Genomic DNA, 21,333 nt, shown 5'->3' on the forward strand with positions numbered 1-21,333 from the left:
ACTCATTGTAATTACAAATGTACTATACAATGCACAAGCTGTTCCACAGCCAAAGCCTGGTAATTATTAATGAAGAGAGGCAGAATCTCCATTAAAAGCTTTTTTTGATTTACTACAAATAAGTAGTTATATACACTTAAAGCTAAGAAGACAATTGTCAAAACGTATGTTTTGCACTCATTAGTTATAAAGAATTTACAAGAGACAGCTGACCATGCAGTTTCTTCCAACACCTAGAGAGAAATTTTGCATGTATTATAAATCTTCCCAAAACTGTAAAACCAAACCATTGCAGCAATAAGTAAGAATTCACCAAAATCCACAAAATGTATTCTGGAGACCAGCCAAAATAAACTGCACAACTATCTCAGTATCTGATATAAAAATTCAATGACCTGCATGCAGAGCTATAACTACAGGTTGACCCCTTCCATGTCCCCCCCCCCCCCCCATGCAGAGCTATAACTACAGGTTGATCCCTTCCATGTCCCCCCCCCCCCCCCCCATGCAGAGCTATAACTACAGGTTGATCCCTTCCATGTCCCCCCCCCCCCCCCATGCAGAGCTATAACTACAGGTTGATCCCTTCCATGTCCCCCCCCCCCCCATGCAGAGCTATAACTACAGGTTGATCCCTTCCATGTCCCCCCCCCCCCCCATGCAGAGCTATAACTACAGGTTGACCCCTTCCATGCCCCCCCCCCCCCCCATGCAGAGCTATAACTACAGGTTGATCCCTTCCATGTCCCCCCCCCCCCCCATGCAGAGCTATAACTACAGGTTGATCCCTTCCATGTCCCCCCCCCCATGCAGAGCTATAACTACAGGTTGATCCCTTCCATGTCCCCCCCCCCCCCCCATGCAGAGCTATAACTACAGGTTGATCCCTTCCATGTCCCCCCCCCCCCCATGCAGAGCTATAACTACAGGTTGATCCCTTCCATGTCCCCCCCCCCCCATGCAGAGCTATAACTACAGGTTGATCCCTTCCATGTCCCCCCCCCCCCCCCCATGCAGAGCTATAACTACAGGTTGATCCCTTCCATGTCCCCCCCCCCCCCCATGCAGAGCTATAACTACAGGTTGATCCCTTCCATGTCCCCCCCCCCCCATGCAGAGCTATAACTACAGGTTGACCCCTTCCATGTCCCCCCCCCCCCCCCCATGCAGAGCTATAACTACAGGTTGATCCCTTCCATGTCCCCCCCCCCCCCCCCATGCAGAGCTATAACTACAGGTTGATCCCTTCCATGTCCCCCCCCCCCCCCATGCAGAGCTATAACTACAGGTTGATCCCTTCCATGTCCCCCCCCCCCCCCCCATGCAGAGCTATAACTACAGGTTGATCCCTTCCATGTCCCCCCCCCCCCCATGCAGAGCTATAACTACAGGTTGATCCCTTCCATGTCCCCCCCCCCCCCCCCATGCAGAGCTATAACTACAGGTTGATCCCTTCCATGTCCCCCCCCCCCCCCATGCAGAGCTATAACTACAGGTTGATCCCTTCCATGTCCCCCCCCCCCCCCCATGCAGAGCTATAACTACAGGTTGATCCCTTCCATGTCCCCCCCCCCCCCCATGCAGAGCTATAACTACAGGTTGATCCCTTCCATGTCCCCCCCCCCCCCATGCAGAGCTATAACTACAGGTTGATCCCTTCCATGTCCCCCCCCCCCCCCCCATGCAGAGCTATAACTACAGGTTGATCCCTTCCATGTCCCCCCCCCCCCCATGCAGAGCTATAACTACAGGTTGATCCCTTCCATGTCCCCCCCCCCCCCCCATGCAGAGCTATAACTACAGGTTGATCCCTTCCATGTCCCCCCCCCCCCCCCCCCCATGCAGAGCTATAACTACAGGTTGATCCCTTCCATGTCCCCCCCCCCCATGCAGAGCTATAACTACAGGTTGATCCCTTCCATGTCCCCCCCCCCCCCCCCCATGCAGAGCTATAACTACAGGTTGATCCCTTCCATGTCCCCCCCCCCCCCCCATGCAGAGCTATAACTACAGGTTGATCCCTTCCATGTCCCCCCCCCCCCCCCATGCAGAGCTATAACTACAGGTTGATCCCTTCCATGTCCCCCCCCCCCCCCCCATGCAGAGCTATAACTACAGGTTGATCCCTTCCATGTCCCCCCCCCCCCCCCCCCCATGCAGAGCTATAACTACAGGTTGATCCCTTCCATGTCCCCCCCCCCCCATGCAGAGCTATAACTACAGGTTGATCCCTTCCATGTCCCCCCCCCCATGCAGAGCTATAACTACAGGTTGATCCCTTCCATGTCCCCCCCCCCCCCCCCCATGCAGAGCTATAACTACAGGTTGATCCCTTCCATGTCCCCCCCCCCCCATGCAGAGCTATAACTACAGGTTGATCCCTTCCATGTCCCCCCCCCCCCCATGCAGAGCTATAACTACAGGTTGATCCCTTCCATGTCCCCCCCCCCCCCCATGCAGAGCTATAACTACAGGTTGATCCCTTCCATGTCCCCCCCCCCCCCCCCCCATGCAGAGCTATAACTACAGGTTGATCCCTTCCATGTCCCCCCCCCCCCCCCCATGCAGAGCTATAACTACAGGTTGATCCCTTCCATGTCCCCCCCCCCCCCATGCAGAGCTATAACTACAGGTTGATCCCTTCCATGTCCCCCCCCCCCCCCCCATGCAGAGCTATAACTACAGGTTGATCCCTTCCATGTCCCCCCCCCCCCCCATGCAGAGCTATAACTACAGGTTGATCCCTTCCATGTCCCCCCCCCCCCCCATGCAGAGCTATAACTACAGGTTGATCCCTTCCATGTCCCCCCCCCCCCCATGCAGAGCTATAACTACAGGTTGATCCCTTCCATGTCCCCCCCCCCCCCCCATGCAGAGCTATAACTACAGGTTGATCCCTTCCATGTCCCCCCCCCCCCCCCCATGCAGAGCTATAACTACAGGTTGATCCCTTCCATGTCCCCCCCCCCCCCATGCAGAGCTATAACTACAGGTTGACCCCTTCCATGCCCCCCCCCCCCCCATGCAGAGCTATAACTACAGGTTGACCCCTTCCATGTCCCCCCCCCCCCCCATGCAGAGCTATAACTACAGGTTGATCCCTTCCATGTCCCCCCCCCCCCCATGCAGAGCTATAACTACAGGTTGATCCCTTCCATGTCCCCCCCCCCCCCATGCAGTGCTATAACTACAGGTTGATCCCTTCCATGTCCCCCCCCCCCCCCATGCAGAGCTATAACTACAGGTTGATCCCTTCCATGTCCCCCCCCCCCCATGCAGAGCTATAACTACAGGTTGACCCCTTCCATGCCCCCCCCCCCCCCCCATGCAGAGCTATAACTACAGGTTGACCCCTTCCATGCCCCCCCCCCCCCCCATGCAGGGCTATAACTACAGGTTGACCCCTTCCATGCCCCCCCCCCCCCATGCAGAGCTATAACTACAGGTTGACCCCTTCCATGTCCCCCCCCCCCCCATGCAGAGCTATAACTACAGGTTGACCCCTTCCATGTCCCCCCCCCCCCATGCAGAGCTATAACTACAGGTTGACCCCTTCCATGTCCCCCCCCCCCCCCATGCAGAGCTATAACTACAGGTTGACCCCTTCCATGTCCCCCCCCCATGCAGAGCTATAACTACAGGTTGACCCCTTCCATGTCCCCCCCCCCCCCATGCAGAGCTATAACTACAGGTTGACCCCTTCCATGTCCCCCCCCCCCCCCCATGCAGAGCTATAACTACAGGTTGACCCCTTCCATGTCCCCCCCCCCCAGCAGAGCTATAACTACAGGTTGACCCCTTCCATGTCCCCCCCCCCCCCATGCAGAGCTATAACTACAGGTTGACCCCTTCCATGTCCCCCCCCCCCATGCAGAGCTATAACTACAGGTTGACCCCTTCCATGTCCCCCCCCCCCCCCCCATGCAGAGCTATAACTACAGGTTGACCCCTTCCATGCCCCCCCCCCCCCATGCAGAGCTATAACTACAGGTTGACCCCTTCCATGCCCCCCCCCCCCCCCATGCAGAGCTATAACTACAGGTTGACCCCTTCCATGCCCCCCCCCCCCCATGCAGAGCTATAACTACAGGTTGACCCCTTCCATGTCCCCCCCCCCCCCCCCCCCCATGCAGAGCTATAACTACAGGTTGATCCCTTCCATGCCCCCCCCCCCCCCATGCAGAGCTATAACTACAGGTTGACCCCTTCCATGTCCCCCCCCCCCCCCCCCATGCAGAGCTATAACTACAGGTTGACCCCTTCCATGCCCCCCCCCCCCCATGCAGAGCTATAACTACAGGTTGACCCCTTCCATGTCCCCCCCCCCCCCCCCCCCCATGCAGAGCTATAACTACAGGTTGATCCCTTCCATGCCCCCCCCCCCCCCCCATGCAGAGCTATAACTACAGGTTGATCCCTTCCATGTCCCCCCCCCCCCCCCCCATGCAGAGCTATAACTACAGGTTGATCCCTTCCATGCCCCCCCCCCCCCCATGCAGAGCTATAACTACAGGTTGATCCCTTCCATGTCCCCCCCCCCCCCCATGCAGAGCTATAACTACAGGTTGACCCCTTCCATGTCCCCCCCCCCCCCCCATGCAGAGCTATAACTACAGGTTGACCCCTTCCATGTCCCCCCCCCCCCCCCCATGCAGAGCTATAACTACAGGTTGATCCCTTCCATGCCCCCCCCCCCCCCATGCAGAGCTATAACTACAGGTTGACCCCTTCCATGTCCCCCCCCCCCCCCATGCAGAGCTATAACTACAGGTTGACCCCTTCCATGTCCCCCCCCCCCCCCATGCAGAGCTATAACTACAGGTTGACCCCTTCCATGCCCCCCCCCCCCCCCCATGCAGAGCTATAACTACAGGTTGACCCCTTCCATGTCCCCCCCCCCCCCCCATGCAGAGCTATAACTACAGGTTGATCCCTTCCATGTCCCCCCCCCCCCCCCCCATGCAGAGCTATAACTACAGGTTGATCCCTTCCATGTCCCCCCCCCCCCCATGCAGAGCTATAACTACAGGTTGATCCCTTCCATGTCCCCCCCCCCCCCCCATGCAGAGCTATAACTACAGGTTGATCCCTTCCATGTCCCCCCCCCCCCCCATGCAGAGCTATAACTACAGGTTGATCCCTTCCATGTCCCCCCCCCCCCCATGCAGAGCTATAACTACAGGTTGATCCCTTCCATGCCCCCCCCCCCCCATGCAGAGCTATAACTACAGGTTGATCCCTTCCATGTCCCCCCCCCCCCCCCCATGCAGAGCTATAACTACAGGTTGATCCCTTCCATGTCCCCCCCCCCCCCCATGCAGAGCTATAACTACAGGTTGATCCCTTCCATGTCCCCCCCCCCCCCCATGCAGAGCTATAACTACAGGTTGATCCCTTCCATGTCCCCCCCCCCCCCCCCATGCAGAGCTATAACTACAGGTTGATCCCTTCCATGTCCCCCCCCCCCCCATGCAGAGCTATAACTACAGGTTGATCCCTTCCATGCCCCCCCCCCCCCCCATGCAGAGCTATAACTACAGGTTGATCCCTTCCATGTCCCCCCCCCCCCCCATGCAGAGCTATAACTACAGGTTGATCCCTTCCATGCCCCCCCCCCCCCCCCCATGCAGAGCTATAACTACAGGTTGACCCCTTCCATGTCCCCCCCCCCCCATGCAGAGCTATAACTACAGGTTGACCCCTTCCATGCCCCCCCCCCCCCCCCCCCCCATGCAGAGCTATAACTACAGGTTGACCCCTTCCATGCCCCCCCCCCCCCCCCCCCATGCAGAGCTATAACTACAGGTTGACCCCTTCCATGCCCCCCCCCCCCCCCCATGCAGAGCTATAACTACAGGTTGACCCCTTCCATGCCCCCCCCCCCCCCATGCAGAGCTATAACTACAGGTTGACCCCTTCCATGCCCCCCCCCCCCCCCCATGCAGAGCTATAACTACAGGTTGACCCCTTCCATGCCCCCCCCCCCCCATGCAGAGCTATAACTACAGGTTGACCCCTTCCATGCCCCCCCCCCCCCCATGCAGAGCTATAACTACAGGTTGACCCCTTCCATGCCCCCCCCCCCCCCCCATGCAGAGCTATAACTACAGGTTGACCCCTTCCATGCCCCCCCCCCCCCCCCCATGCAGAGCTATAACTACAGGTTGATCCCTTCCATGCCCCCCCCCCCCCCCACAAAAAAAAGCCACCCACAAAAACAGATAATTTCTGCATTATGCTCAGTGAATTATTCATATTGGCAATATGATGGTGATTACATAACACCTGTTCATGATGAACCACCATCTTTTTAACCAACACCTTCAGGTATAATTATAGCTGCCCCACAATTAAGTTGTCAGCCACTCTCGCAAAGCAAAGTAAGCTATGACCTTGATTACATTGGCGTAGTTACACAACACCTGTTTGTAATGAACCAACGGTTTACTAATCAAGTCTCAAGACATTAGTGCTTTTATAGATTCTTGACCAATCTTGCAACTTGTGCTTCAAATTCTGAAATAAGGCCTTAGAAATATCGTCATAATCGCAAGATACTCGTTTGTCAACCATTGCCAATTAGGTAAGGACGTCTCAGTTAGGTCATCAACCAACCTCACAATTGTGCAGCAAAATCGTAAATCGCCTTGGCGATCTCATCATAATCGCAAGGCAACTGATCGTGATGAACCACCGGTTTGTTTACCATATCTTCCAGGTAAGGATGCCTAACAGGTTGACGTGCCAACGCCTCTGCTTCGTTAATAAGCTCTCCAACAGTCAGGGAATCGTGGTTCTGCTGGCCGATTCTGAAGAAGGGGAGGATTTTGTCGATGAACTTTGCGAAGTGGGCGGTACCGGAGATGATGGTAGGCATGTTGGGGTCACCCACGTGACAGGCGACCGCTCGCCCCACCGCTGTGTGTGGGTCCATCATGTAACCTGAGAAAGGAAACAAGTCTGGTGTACAGCGTTGGGATTCTTTTGTTAAAAACCATCCTGTTAACACATTTGTGATTATGATTAATTAGTTATTAATCCTGTTTGACCTGTTTCCTGTTATTAATCACAAAGTGTTGTGTCCCATTATTAGGCAAAAAAAAAAAAGGTCTGTTTACGGTAACCCGACCGACCCTATTTTTTTCGCGCGACCCTAGACTTTTTTTTTGGCATTTGGGAAAAAAAAATTAAAAAAAAAAAAATCTTTTGTTTTTTTTGGCAAAATAACGTAAAAATATGGTTTTTTGGAAAAAAAAAAAAAAAAAAAAAAAAAAAAAATCCCGACCTATACCGACCCTATTTTTTTGGCCTATGTTACCGTAAACAGACCTATTTTTTTTTTGGCCTTACATTTCTTTTATGTTGCTTTTATTGTCTTTTTTTTCAAATTCATGTAACCCTATTTTTTTTTTATATAAATATTGCCTTGCCTTGCCTTGTTACCCTGACAGAGAAAACATTGGAAATGCTTCTGTTTTTCACTAGTGTAAAGCTGATAATGCCTGCATGTTTTTCACTAGTGTAAAGCTGATAATGCCTGCATGTTTTTCACTTGTGTAAAGCTGATAATGCCTGCATGTTTTTCACCTGTGTAAAGCTGATATGGCCTGCATGTTTTTCACCTGTGTAAAGCTGATAATGCCTGCATGTTTTTCACCTGTGTAAAGCTGATAATGCCTACATGTTTTTCACCTGTGTAAAGCTGATAATGCCTGCATGTTTTTCACTAGTGTAAAGCTGATAATGCCTGCATGTTTTTCACCTGTGTAAAGCTGATAATGCCTGCATGTTTTTCACCTGTGTAAAGCTGATAATGCCTGCATGTTTTTCACTAGTGTAAAGCTGATAATGCCTGCATGTTTTTCACTTGTGTAAAGCTGATAATGCCTGCATGTTTTTCACTAGTGTAAAGCTGATAATGCCTGCATGTTTTTCACTTGTGTAAAGCTGATAATGCCAGCATGTTTTTCACCTGTGTAAAGCTGATAATGCCTGCATGTTTTTCACTTGTGTAAAGCTGATAAATGCCAGCATGTTTTTCAGTTGTGTAAAGCTGATAATGCCTGCATGTTTTTCATTTGTGTAAAGCTGATAATGCCTGCATGTTTTTCACTTGTGTAAAGCTGATAATGCCTGCATGTTTTTCACTAGTGTAAAGCTGATAATGCCTGCATGTTTTTCACTAGTGTAAAGCTGATAATGCCTGCATGTTTTTCACTAGTGTAAAGCTGATAATGCCTGCATGTTTTTCACTAGTGTAAAGCTGATAATGCCTGCATGTTTTTCACTAGTGTAAAGCTGATAATGCCTGCATGTTTTTCACTTGTGTAAAGCTGATAATGCCTGCATGTTTTTCACTAGTGTAAAGCTGATAATGCCTGCATGTTTTTCACTAGTGTAAAGCTGATAATGCCTGCATGTTTTTCACTTGTGTAAAGCTGATAATGCCTGCATGTTTTTCACTTGTGTAAAGCTGATAATGCCTGCATGTTTTTCACTAGTGTAAAGCTGATAATGCCTGCATGTTTTTCACTTGTGTAAAGCTGATAATGCCAGCATGTTTTTCACCTGTGTAAAGCTGATAATGCCTGCATGTTTTTCACTTGTGTAAAGCTGATAAATGCCAGCATGTTTTTCACTTGTGTAAAGCTGATAATGCCTGCATGTTTTTCATTTGTGTAAAGCTGATAATGCCTGCATGTTTTTCACTTGTGTAAAGCTGATAATGCCTGCATGTTTTTCACTAGTGTAAAGCTGATAATGCCTGCATGTTTTTCACTAGTGTAAAGCTGATAATGCCTGCATGTTTTTCACTAGTGTAAAGCTGATAATGCCTGCATGTTTTTCACTAGTGTAAAGCTGATAATGCCTGCATGTTTTTCACTAGTGTAAAGCTGATAATGCCTGCATGTTTTTCACTTGTGTAAAGCTGATAATGCCTGCATGTTTTTCACTAGTGTAAAGCTGATAATGCCTGCATGTTTTTCACTAGTGTAAAGCTGATAATGCCTGCATGTTTTTCACTTGTGTAAAGCTGATAATGCCTGCGTGGTTTTGCAACTGTCTGACGTCCGATACAATTTGTTAACTAAAAGTAATTCTTCAACTATGCATGCGTTCGTTTCCTCAGTGAGGATTAAGCCTCATCTTCAAAAATACATGCCAATCAATTGAGCTTCACAGTCGTGTATGCAGAGCATGAGATACTACAAAATAAATCTGAACAAATTTAACTGTACACACACCACTGATAAAACATGCATAGACTCTGTGCATTTCTGATGATATTAATTATAATACAATTAAACTCTGCTTCTGATACACAAAGGGAAGTAAGCACTCTAAATGCATACGACATGTGTAAAAGAGTGCGTGAGAGTTTTGGGGAACCATTCTCCTGGTACTTGAGAGAATAACAAGCATTGAAATGAACAAGCAACTTTCATCCTAAGAATAACAAGCATTGAAATGAACAAGCAACTTTCATCCTAAGAATATCAAGCATTGAAATGAACAAGCAACTTTCATCTTCAATAATTTCATCACTTGTTCATTTCAAAACTTAATTGTTTTTCTCTCAGGTGCCAGGAGAATGGTTCCGAATAACTCACTTACTCCATTACACATGTCGTATGCATCTAGAGCCCTTACTTCCCTTCGTTTATCAGATCTGTAAACAGCGCTCTGCTTCATTTGTTTTAGATTTACACTCCGCTTCTTATGTAAACCTGTACAATTGCTGATATCACTTTTCTCCCTTCATAGAAAGCTGGACGAGATATAACCGAGATTTTAGTATCAAACCACATTTACCACAATATGAGAAAATTACCATTAAGAAAAATGCAACAATTAACAAGAAAAAAAGAAATCAAAACTTGACTAAATGTACAAAATAGGATAGCAGCATCTCTTACCGGTGGCTCTAAACGTGCTGAGTGTAATATCCTTGCAGTCTTGTTCTGTGGCATAGCCTGCCAGGAACTGTTTGTGGATGGACTCCCACACCTACACAACCAAAGATTATTCTGTCACGATGCATTCTCTGACATCATCGTCATTACGGGAGAAAAGTTTGCAAGTTCTCTTGTTTCATTGGCCTTAAACTTTCATAACCACAGTATGAAATGTTCTCGTCACACAGAGTAAAACTACATGTGACGTTTCAAGTCAAATATATCTTTTTTTGCACATTTAATTTACTATTTTGATTTTGATCAGTCAGTTCTGTCCATCATGAGATATGGGTAATGGTTAAGGATCAGATCAAATATGTGTCAAATCAAAACAGCATACATCGTTGACCGAAGACTGAGGCCTGAGAACAACACGGCAAAACTTAATTCACCCATAACAGCGAAAGGGCGCAAATCATACAATTACTGTGCACAATTATGAGAATTATTTCAACATTAACCAACACATCACTCATCGATCAGCACTCACATTTTTGGGAGCAGCGGCCACACCTTCTCGATGCAGCTTGGTGTAGAAGTCGCGGACAGTCTTGGGGTCCTCTCCGGACAGGTGAAAGAGAAGCCGCTCCAGGTTAGAGGACTGCAAGATGTCGATGGAGGGGGAGGCGGTGCGCTGCAGGGTCTGCCCTTGGAGGGAGTACACTCCGTTCCTGATAAAGTCCGTCAGAACGTGGTTGGTGTTCGACGCACAGATCAGGCGTCTCACTGGGATCCCCATCTCCTGGAAACATAGAGAAGTTTAAAAGAGAAAAGAGAAAAGAAATTCCTCTCCTAATTATTCTTTAAGATACAGTGGAACCCTACTTTAAAGATCAAATCATTTCCATGGTAGCTCAGTTGGTAGAGCACTGGACTTGTGATCGAAAGGTCGCAGGTTCGAATTCGGGCCGGGACGGACACGGGTCAACTTTATAAGCAGACCCAGAGACGGAAGCCATGTCCCACCCCCTGTGTCACCACAATGGCACGTAAAAGACCTTGGTCATTCTGCCATAAGTGCAGGTGGCTGAATACACCTAAACACGCAGACACTTGGGTAGCGCGACTCCGTTGCTGCTAGCTTTCCACTGGGAGGAAGCGACCCGAATTTCCCAGCGATGGGACAATAAAGTAATGAAAATGAAAATGAAAAAAAAAATGAACAAAAATACCAGTGTGCACAGAGTGTAGCCAGGCTGTTCATTCTTGGTATGTGACCAAGTGTAGGGATGGTTTTATCCCATGTAGCATCCAGGCTGTTCATTCTTGGTATGTGACCAAGTGTAGGGATGGTTTTATCCCATGTAGCATCCAGGCTGTTCATTCTTGGTATGTGACCAAGTGTAGGGATGGTTTTATCCCATGTAGCATCCAGGCTGTTCATTCTTGGTATGTGACCAAGTGTAGGGATGGTTTTATCCCATGTAGCATCCAGGCTGTTCATTCTTGGTATGTGACCAAGTGTAGGGATGGTTTTATCCCATGTAGCATCCAGGCTGTTCATTCTTGGTATGTGACCAAGTGTAGGGATGGTTTTATCCCATGTAGCATCCAGGCTGTTCATTCTTGGTATGTGACCAAGTGTAGGGATGGTTTTATCCCATGTAGCATCCAGGCTGTTCATTCTTGGTATGTGACCAAGTGTAGGGATGGTTTTATCCCATGTAGCATCCAGGCTGTTCATTCTTGGTATGTGACCAAGTGTAGGGATGGTTTTATCCCATGTAGCATCCAGGCTGTTCATTCTTGGTATGTGACCAAGTGTAGGGATGGTTTTATCCCATGTAGCATCCAGGCTGTTCATTCTTGGTATGTGACCAAGTGTAGGGATGGTTTTATCCCATGTAGCATCCAGGCTGTTCATTCTTGGTATGTGACCAAGTGTAGGGATGGTTTTATCCTATGTAGCACCCAGGCTGTTCATTCTTGGTATGTGACCAAGTGGAGGGATGGTTTTATCCTATGTAAAAGCCTGACCAGATCGCTCGTGGTGAGCCACACTGTTTTCACAAGGTGGAGTTGGCATTTATAATTAAGGCAAGACAACATTTTTTGGTACATCAGTAAAACAGCTTTTTGTGTATTGCCAATGAGGGGAAAAGAGAAATTATGAGACCAGATGGAGTTGGAATGTAACAGCGCAATCGTCATCAGACCTGAGGACTCTCAAAACTGCTAATAGAGTAATTTTATCAAATGCATTTCCAGAGTAATTACTAAGAACTAAAATGGTTCCAAATTTCACAAAAGACACAAGACACATTCACACACATGCAGACAAAACCAAGACTGCAGTGTAAGTTAATTTGATTACGATTTGACCCTGACAGACGCAATAGCCTAGTGGATAAGACGTTGACTGGCATCTCATGTGGAGAGTCGCGAGGTCTCGTGTTCAAATCAGCCTGGCTGCGTCTGGTGGCTAAGGGTGGAGATTTTTCCAATCTTCGATCCAGGTCAACTCATGTGCCTACCTGCTAGTGCCTTATCCCCCTTCATGTGTACACGCAATCACAAGATCCTGTAATCCATGTCAGAGTTTGGTGGGTTATAGAAACACAAAAATACCAAGCATTCCTCCCCTGAAAATAGCATATGGCTGCCTAAATACATATAAAAAAACCAAGATATCTGTACTCACCGATACAAGAACAGCACAAGACAGTACGAATTTTCGCTTATGTAAGCTTCATCAGGAACAAACAAACACAAAAGGCAACAAAAAGCAGACGCAACACGGAACGAACAAGGTTTGAAAAGAATATGGAGGGGAAACACAAAAAAGGGTAGGAACTCTAGGAACGGAAATAAATGACAGGGGAGAGAAGTGAAAAACGGTTATACACGTGAAAACAAAAATAATCGATTAATCAAATGTCACCTTACCTTTGCGTAGTAGGCGCTGAGAATGTTTCCAAAATTGCCGGTGGGTACACACAAGTCGACGGGCTGGCCGAAAGGAATCTGTCCCATGCGTACCATCTCAAGGTAGCCTGATATGTGGGACACCACTTGTGGCAACAAGCGACCCCAGTTGATTGAGTTAGCTGCACTGGAAAGGGGAAAAACAGATTTGTTTTTATTTATCAGTTGCAAATTCTCATCCTTCTTTCTGCCTTCCCTAAAATCATGAGAGAAAAAAATATGTGTGTGTGTGAGTTTGTGTGTGTGTGTATGTTTTTCTGTGTATGTTTTTCTCTGTGTGTGTGTGTTTCTGTGTGTGTGTGTGTGTGTGTGTGTGTGTGTGTGTTTGTGTGTGTGTGTCTAGTCTGTCTGTTCTTCTCTGTGTGTGTGTGTGTGTGGGGGGGTATTCATGTGTGTGGGGATGTATTCATGTGTGTGTGTGTGTGGGGGGGGTCATTTGTGTGTATACATGTGTGTGCCTGTCTGTGTGCCCGGTAATGTCTGTCTGCTATGTTGTCGGCTCTGATCTCCATACAGTGTATCTTTGCAAGTTACACATTGCCTGTCATTTGCTCTGCTATAGCATCAAACATGTAGCTTAATTACTCACTGGAACATTGAAGAAATCAACAGAAAACGTTCAAGATTGTATTTTGAAATTCACAGAACACTAACCTTAACCTGCAATCCAATGTTTCTTTCAATGCCTCTCCAAGTTTTTCATCGCTGAACACTTGCTTGATCAGAGTCTGACAGAAATCAAAATCTGAATCCACACCTGCACAAAAATACAGAACATGTTGAAAAATCAACATATTACAATTAACTGTGACCCAGACCTGGGAACCCCTGTTTTGCACTGAGTATTCTCAAGCAAACTTGGTGTATTTTCAGACAAATGGGCGAACTGCACACAGCATTTGAATATCCATGATTCAAACATGTGAATTGAGATTACCAATACATTAAAAACAAGAAGGGCAAAGCCCATACGACTCACATGCTTTACACATTTTTCCTACCAAAATACATGTGACCTTGACCCAAGGTCAAGGTCATCCAAGGTCATGCAACACAAAGCTGTTAATTCAAGACATAGGAAGTACAATGGTGCTTATTGGCTCTTTCTACCATGAGATATGGTCACTTTTAGTGGTTCACTACCTTATTTTGGTCACATTTCATAAGGGTCAAAGTGACCTTGACCTTGATCATATGTGACCGAATGTGTCTCATGATGAAAGCATAACATGTGCCCCACATAATTTTTAAGTTTGAAACAGTTATCTTCCATAGTTCAGGGTCAAGGTCACTTCAAAATATATATACAATCCAACTTTGAAGAGCTCCTGTGACCTTGACCTTGAAGCAAGGTAAACCAAACTGGTATCAAAAGATGGGGCTTACTTTGCCCTATATATCATATATAGGTGAGGTATTGAATCTCAAAAACTTCAGAGAAAATGGGAAAAATATGAAAAATAGCTGTTTTTTAGGCAACATTTATGGCCCCTGCGACCTTGACCTTGAAGCAAGGTCAAGATGCTATGTATGTTTTTTGGGGCCTTGTCATCATACACCATCTTGCCAAATTTGGTACTGATAGACTGAATAGTGTCCAAGAAATATCCAACGTTAAAGTTTTCCGGACGGACGGACGTCCGGACGGACGGACGGACGGACGGACGACTCGGGTGAGTACATAGACTCACTTTTGCTTCGCATGTGAGTCAAAAAAAAGCTTCTTTCAATGTTAACTGACAAAAACTGTAATCATGTATGAAAATACTGAATCAGCTTTGGGATGCGCTTGTGAAGAAAAGTAGTCTAAGAATGTTTCTCGTCGTATTTATTTCCACTGACCATACTGCTAGTATTCTACAGAACAATGCATACAAAACACGCCGAAATCGTATTGGTTCCCAGGTCTGGTGACCATTCTTGATGCATCTCAAACATTCCAGACATCTGTAAGCTAGGAAACTGAAACTGAACTTTATTACCAAAGGAAAAAAGGAGGGAGCTGGCTGCATGTGTATAAATACACAGTGTATGTGTGCGTGTGTCATTTTCATCTAGAACTGTATTCTGCGCTGATGAAAATCCAGAAGCACCACATCAATTCCCTGTGATTTAATCATGTTGATCATTTGACATAAATTAAGCGGTGTTAACCCTTCTTTCTAACTTGATCTGCCCAGTGTCTAAAATCACACACACACACACACACACACACACACACACACACACACACACACACACACACACACACACACACACACACACACACAGCTATTATCTTTTCTTATAGTCCTACAACATTGCTATGAAATTATTGTAGATTGAGATGATGATGATGACTGATGATAATGATCATAAGAATGACGACGACAACGATGGTGATGACACTGATGGTAAAAATTCTAAAACCGGACGAAGCAAAGAATGTCATCTCACCCACGACCTTGATGTTACTGCCCTCCATCGTGGTCATCTGATGATGCTGTATCTTGCTGATGCCCTTCAGTGGGTACAACACCAACACACCCACCCTGGCCCCCTCTGTGCAAGAGAAATATATAACACAACAATTAGTTTCCATCTGATGATGCGGTATCTTGCTGAATGCCCTTCAGTGGGTACAACACCAACACAAACACCCTGGCCCCCTCTGTGCAAGAGAAATATATAACACAACAATTAGTTTCCATCTGATGATGCGGTACCTTGCTGAATGCCCTTCAGCGGGTACAACACCAACACACCCACCCTGGCCCCCTCTGTGCAAGAGAAATATATAACACAACAATTAGTTTCCATCTGATGATGCGGTATCTTGCTGAATGCCCTTCAGTGGGTACAACACCAACACACCCACCCTGGCCCCCTCTGTGCAAGAGAAATATATAACACAACAATTAGTTTCCATCTGATGATGCGGTATCTTGCTGAATGCCCTTCAGTGGGTACAACACCAACACACCCACCCTGGCCCCCTCTGTGCAAGAGAAATATATAACACAACAATTAGTTTCCATCTGATGATGCGGTATCTTGCTGAATGCCCTTCAGTGGGTACAACACCAACAATTTTTTCTTCTTTTTAAGAGACTGTAAAACAAAAATCTACGCAAGTGAATAAAAAGTACACAATGAATTGTTATGCCAACGTTATTCATGCAATTAAGTGAACTTTTGAGTTAAATGTAGATAAAATAGGTGTCTCACCTGCATGTCTTCTAAACCCATCCAGCACGGCTCCTCCTGTGTCCCCCGAGGTCGCAACCACTATCAAGTACCTGCACGACATAAGACACAGGACTTTATTGTACAACCATGCATGTGCTTGTACAATAGGAACATCTCCTGGCTTGATACATGGATGTACAATCAATACATTAAACCACATTAAAACACAACATACCATGTGCTCACCCAATTTCTGTCATGTGCACCTGCACGCACGCACACACACACATTCATAATGCATGAGCACAAACACAAATGTATGCACGCGTACACACTCACACGCGCAAGCTCCACATTATAAACAGTATGCGTTCATAATCATGCCCAGTTCAAAGATAGTAGGGGTGTTTGCACAAAATTATACTTCTATTAGCTTAGAAACATGGATGTCTGACTGACATCTATACCCAGAATAAAAATAAAAATAAAATCCTGACAAACAAGGGAACATACATATTGATCACAATAGAGTACTGCAACTCATAATGATCACAAGTGTAACAATCCTATTTATCACACACTTGCAAAGTGCAAAATCTTCATGTAAAATGTTCATGTTCCTGGATATAAAGAATTGTAAAGGGAGATAAGCACTTTTTTAATAATAATAATAATGATAATAACTTTTCTATAGCGCGAGTCCCATCAATTGGCTCCAGGCGCTTTACAAATTCATTATAGAATAAACTAGCACAAATCAACAAGCATACAAAGCATACATTTAACTGAGACATAACACCAAGATCCCAGGCACTAAGCAAAACTTAGTTCATACTGGAACTAATATCTTCCACTTCTCACACTTCTATCAGGCTACAGGCAAATTAATTTAAACTGAAGTGAATCCAATTCAGAGCGCATAACCAAACTATAAAACTTGTCTGTCTTGGTACAAAAAAAAGACAGTTCTGTGACATTGATGCTCCGGTGAGACATGGGGCTTATTTCTTTCACTGATCAAGTGAATTCCAAATCGCGAGAAGCTCTTTCCCACAGCCGCTGTGATCACGTACTGCACATAACTAAGACTCTCCAGATTACTCAGGCAAGTCAAAAACTGAAGCAATGTAATATGCATAATTTCCTCGCTTTTTCTCTCTTCCAAACAGCAATGCTTGTAGTCAGCACTCACTCTCTATTCCACCCTTTGCTTAATTTCTTGTCTAAAAAACCCACAAGTACACATTTTAAAGCCACAAGTACACATTTTTAAGCCACAAGTACATATTTTAAAGCCACAAGTACACATTTTAAAGCTGAAAACGTACTGTGCTTCACTTACTTGGATACATCACTGCATGTGTTCATGGCCTTCACGAAGAACCTGGGCATCAGTTGCAGAGCTGCATCCTTGAAGGACGCAGTGGGACCGTGAAACAGTTCTAGCGTGTAATGATTGTGCACCAGTCTTCTCACAGGAGCCACCTCAGGACAGGTAAACAAATGAGGCTTGTACGACTTGTACACAAAACTTCTAATCTCCTGAGGTCGAAGGTCAAGGGGATGCGTCCACTGTTCTAGAATTCTGATGGATCTTTCTCGAAAGTCCAGCTCCACGAGACGACGAAGCTCCCCTGGTGTGAATTTAGGCTGGTGTTTGCTTTTGACGTACAGGCCACCGTCGGGAGCAAGCCCCTGGAGAACGGTGTCGAGGAAGGAGACGTAGCCGCGAGGGATGTCATCCGCGTTGCCACGCGAAGAAACGAAACCTTCAGCGTTGGAAAACTGGTCCACTGCTTTGGACACCTGAACAGTAACATTAAAACAGATCTCAGTAAATGTCATAATACTTCTGAGGGTACAGTTACATTAACACAGATCTCAGTAAATTTCATTATACTTCTGAGGGTACAGTTATATTAACACAGATCTCAGTAAATGTCATAATACTTCTGAGGGTACAGTTACATTAAAACAGATCTCGATAAAGGTCATACATGTAATACGTCTGAGGGTGCACTAACATTAAAACAGATATCAGTAAATGTCATACTACTCCAGAGGGTGACATTTTGTTAGGGGGCATGTGTGCTGAAATGTATACAAAACTATAAGATTAAGAATCAGACATGTTTCTACATCATCATCATCAATCATCATCATCATTACCGCCACCATCATAACCATCACCATCACCATCAACGCGTAAATTCTTATTCACCTTTGTGGCAATGCTTTCCACTTCCTCGTTTTCTTCCACTATGACTCGAATGTCATACCAGCGCTCATAGAACTCCTGCCGATAGTCCAAAATCTGGGACATGGTGATCGCAGAATTCTGACCCACAATGCGATCAATTTTCATCTTGTTCAGTCGACGTATGACAGTATCCTTGGAAACGTCCAGAAACACCACAAGGCCAGACTGCGACAGTTTCAGCATAGCCTTGGCGTGAAAAGGATTCGATCCTGTCGTTGAGATGACAAAAGCTTCTGGCATGGTGTAGTTCAATACAGCTTTTCCCTCCTCTTCGATAAAATGCAGATCCCCCACCTCTTTTAACTGAAAAAAGATCAAAGAATATGTGGCATGACAGGGTTATGATTCAATAGGGATATGATTTTTATACATGTACCATCACTTGTATGCACTGATTATTTAGCATCTCTGTGTAGATCTCTGAACAGACACTACACAACTTATCTGTTTCTCCTTTTAATCGACACGCAGACTTTCTTTAAATCATTTATTTTTTTATTTTTTACATTGAACAGTAAATTCGATAAGGGCACACACTTTCTCTTCTCCTCCCCTTACCGGCTCCTGCATAACACAAAATGTTTTTATGAACGCTCTCTTAATCTTTTTCTCTCTTTATTTTACCTGTGCCACAAACACACACACAACCACACACGCAGAAATCTGCAGGACCACAGACAGACAGACTCACAAGACAGACAGACATACAAACATATGCATATGCATACACACACACACACACACCCTCGGGCACACACACACACAAATAGACAGACAGACGCACGCGTGCACATGCACATACACACACGCCCAATACACCACAACACAGAGTCGACACACACACAGCAGTGATCATGACACCACAGACACTGTGTTAGACACACACCTTAGCTCCAACAGTGCAGCCCCAGGTTGGCTCCAAGCAGTGGTCATCCACATCCAACACGGGCATGCCCAGCTTCTCCCCCAGCATTCTGCCTGTCGACGTCTTCCCACACCCTGGACTTCCGATCAGCACAATGTTGGCCTGAAGTTGATGTCAACAGTTTTACATGATTCATTCACAAGAAAATAGCAAAGACAATGTATAATGCCAGTCCAACTACCCTGTCACCAGCTAAGGCAGCAGGGCATTAATTTTCCACAGAAGTGTGGTTATACTAAGAGCAATTAAGTGCAGTGCACTCAATGATAAACCAGACTGTTCACCTGAACACAATAAAAACAACATACATAAGCGCTATCCTGTGATTGAAAACAAGGCATGCTGCAGCAAAGTGTGCGCATTTCCAACAAACGCCGAACAGATTTACGAAAACAAAAGTAAGTCAAGGGCGAACAACCAACGCATGAAGTATGCACACACAGTAAAAACGCGCATGACCTCACGCGGTCACTATTTGCGCAAAGTCAAAGGGACAAACCTTTTCTCCAAGAGATCGCCAGTCCTCCCACGTCTTTCGACCGTCTGCCGTCAAAGTTCGAGCATTCTGCCACAAAACCTGCCTAACAAGAAAGTTCGCTGCGGGTCTGCAAGGCCGCACACAGCCATTTCTCGCCACAAACGAAAGCCCCAAAAGAAACATGGTGAAGTTTTTGACACCTGTGCGCTTGCAACGTCTGGGATGTTACGGGAGGTTTAGAATCAAGCGCTGTCGATGAACACGTGGGCACTGGGACCGAGATTACACGACGACAGCTGGAGTTGTGATGGGAGCGCCGAGTTTGATAAGGACATGTCAGATTTGGCAGAAACGAACCCCATCCTTGCAGCGAGGCTGTGTCGTCTGCCAACAAGTGCTTGGCCTTGAACTTGCCCTCGGACTACTTCCGGAGTAATTTTTGCATCCGGTACATTGAAATTGAAAGTACGCTGCCGGTGTCACGATTTCATCTTTCGCCTGTGTACATATTTCCCCCTCGACATATACTCAAGACTGAAATGTTGTTTCCTGGTAAAATTAAGAAGTGAAATTATTTAAGGACAAAAAGCATGTCAGTTTCTTGCATGTGAAGAAAATTGGTGGTAAAATGTAATAGATTTCACCCCCAAAATCGAATTCTTCGAAAACGTGTACTGAGTGGTTACGTCCCTTGAGTAAGAAGGAAAACATTTTAGGATGAATCAAATTTCTTAGTTAAATAAAACAAATTGGTTGGACAAATTTGGCCCCATGAATGTAAGGTACACAAGGTCGCTCATCAGTACTATCGAAGGGTGTTTTTTTGTTCAGTGTAGAGTTTATACTAGATCAACGAGGCCGAGAAGCGAAATATCAACACGGCGAAAGATGAAAACGTCACGAGGAGTCTCCAGGATTATTACATGTACTACTATTGCAACTATGGCTTTTTATTTAGGGTAATGTTGAATTTTAGCGTGTTAAATTCATAGCTCAGAGAAATTACTATAATTTAGTCAAACCGTCGAACGCCGGCACAGAATGAAATTAACGCACTCCAATTCACCGAGGCCTTGAGCCAAGAAACCTAAGCTTGTGCCACTTTCACGAAAAAAGTGTGCGAAAAGTGACAAGCCAGTGTAGCGCAGTAGCTTATGGGCTGTTCGCATATCGCTTGAAATGACAAACCAGTATAGCGCAGCAGAGTAAAGCGCTTCACAGGTAAGCGCAATTTTGTCTTCTTTAAAAAAAACAACACTTTCTCAGCTTGTTTTTAATCCCGCAAACATATCATATCTATATGTTTTCGCAATCAGGAAATGATAAAAAATAAGATGCAATTATTTTTAAATGGATGTCTGAACTTTTACTTTTAATAAGAATTGTCGTATTTACCTGAGCTTGTTATTAATCAAAATATCTATATGTTTTTGGAATCAGGACATAGTAAAGAATAAGATAAAGTCAATTTGGGATTGATTACTAAAATTTTCATTTTTAATTAGAAATTTTCAGATATTTAATGACTAAATTGATTAATTAATTGTTAAGTTTCTAAGCTGAAATGCAATCTCATTATAGTCTGGGCTTTGTCGAAGATTGCTTGACCAATATTTCATTT

General features: G+C 45.9%; 1 protein-coding gene across 1 annotated transcript; it reads right to left on the reverse strand.

Moving 5' to 3' along the window:
* Positions 1-6,210: 6,210 nt before the first annotated feature.
* LOC138965385 (threonine synthase-like 1) lies at positions 6,211-20,104 on the reverse strand. Its single transcript, XM_070337526.1, has 11 exons — positions 19,734-20,104; positions 19,196-19,336; positions 18,271-18,612; positions 17,392-17,855; positions 16,089-16,159; positions 15,318-15,422; positions 13,536-13,638; positions 12,843-13,008; positions 10,447-10,698; positions 9,918-10,008; positions 6,211-6,942 (listed from the first exon to the last, which is right to left on the reverse strand). The coding sequence occupies exons 1-11, from the start codon at positions 19,893-19,895 to the stop codon at positions 6,617-6,619; spliced, it is 2,223 nt and encodes a 740-aa protein (XP_070193627.1). The 5' UTR covers positions 19,896-20,104; the 3' UTR covers positions 6,211-6,616.
* Between the last annotated feature and the right edge of the window lie 1,229 nt (positions 20,105-21,333).

This window comes from Littorina saxatilis, linkage group LG4 (genome assembly GCF_037325665.1).
Source record: "Littorina saxatilis isolate snail1 linkage group LG4, US_GU_Lsax_2.0, whole genome shotgun sequence".
NCBI lineage: Eukaryota > Metazoa > Mollusca > Gastropoda > Littorinimorpha > Littorinidae > Littorina > Littorina saxatilis.

Bases quoted from the DNA above. Each gene is read 5' to 3' on its own strand.
- LOC138965385 (XM_070337526.1), bottom strand. From the start codon at position 19,895: ATGTTTCTTTTGGGGCTTTCGTTTGTGGCGAGAAATGGCTGTGTGCGG. The intron at 19,337-19,733 runs GTTTGTCCCTTT...CATCAACTTCAG, and splicing joins GGCGATCTCTTGGAGAAAAG to GCCAACATTGTGCTGATCGG. The intron at 13,009-13,535 runs GTTAGTGTTCTG...TCCCCTTTCCAG, and splicing joins ACATTGGATTGCAGGTTAAG to TGCAGCTAACTCAATCAACT.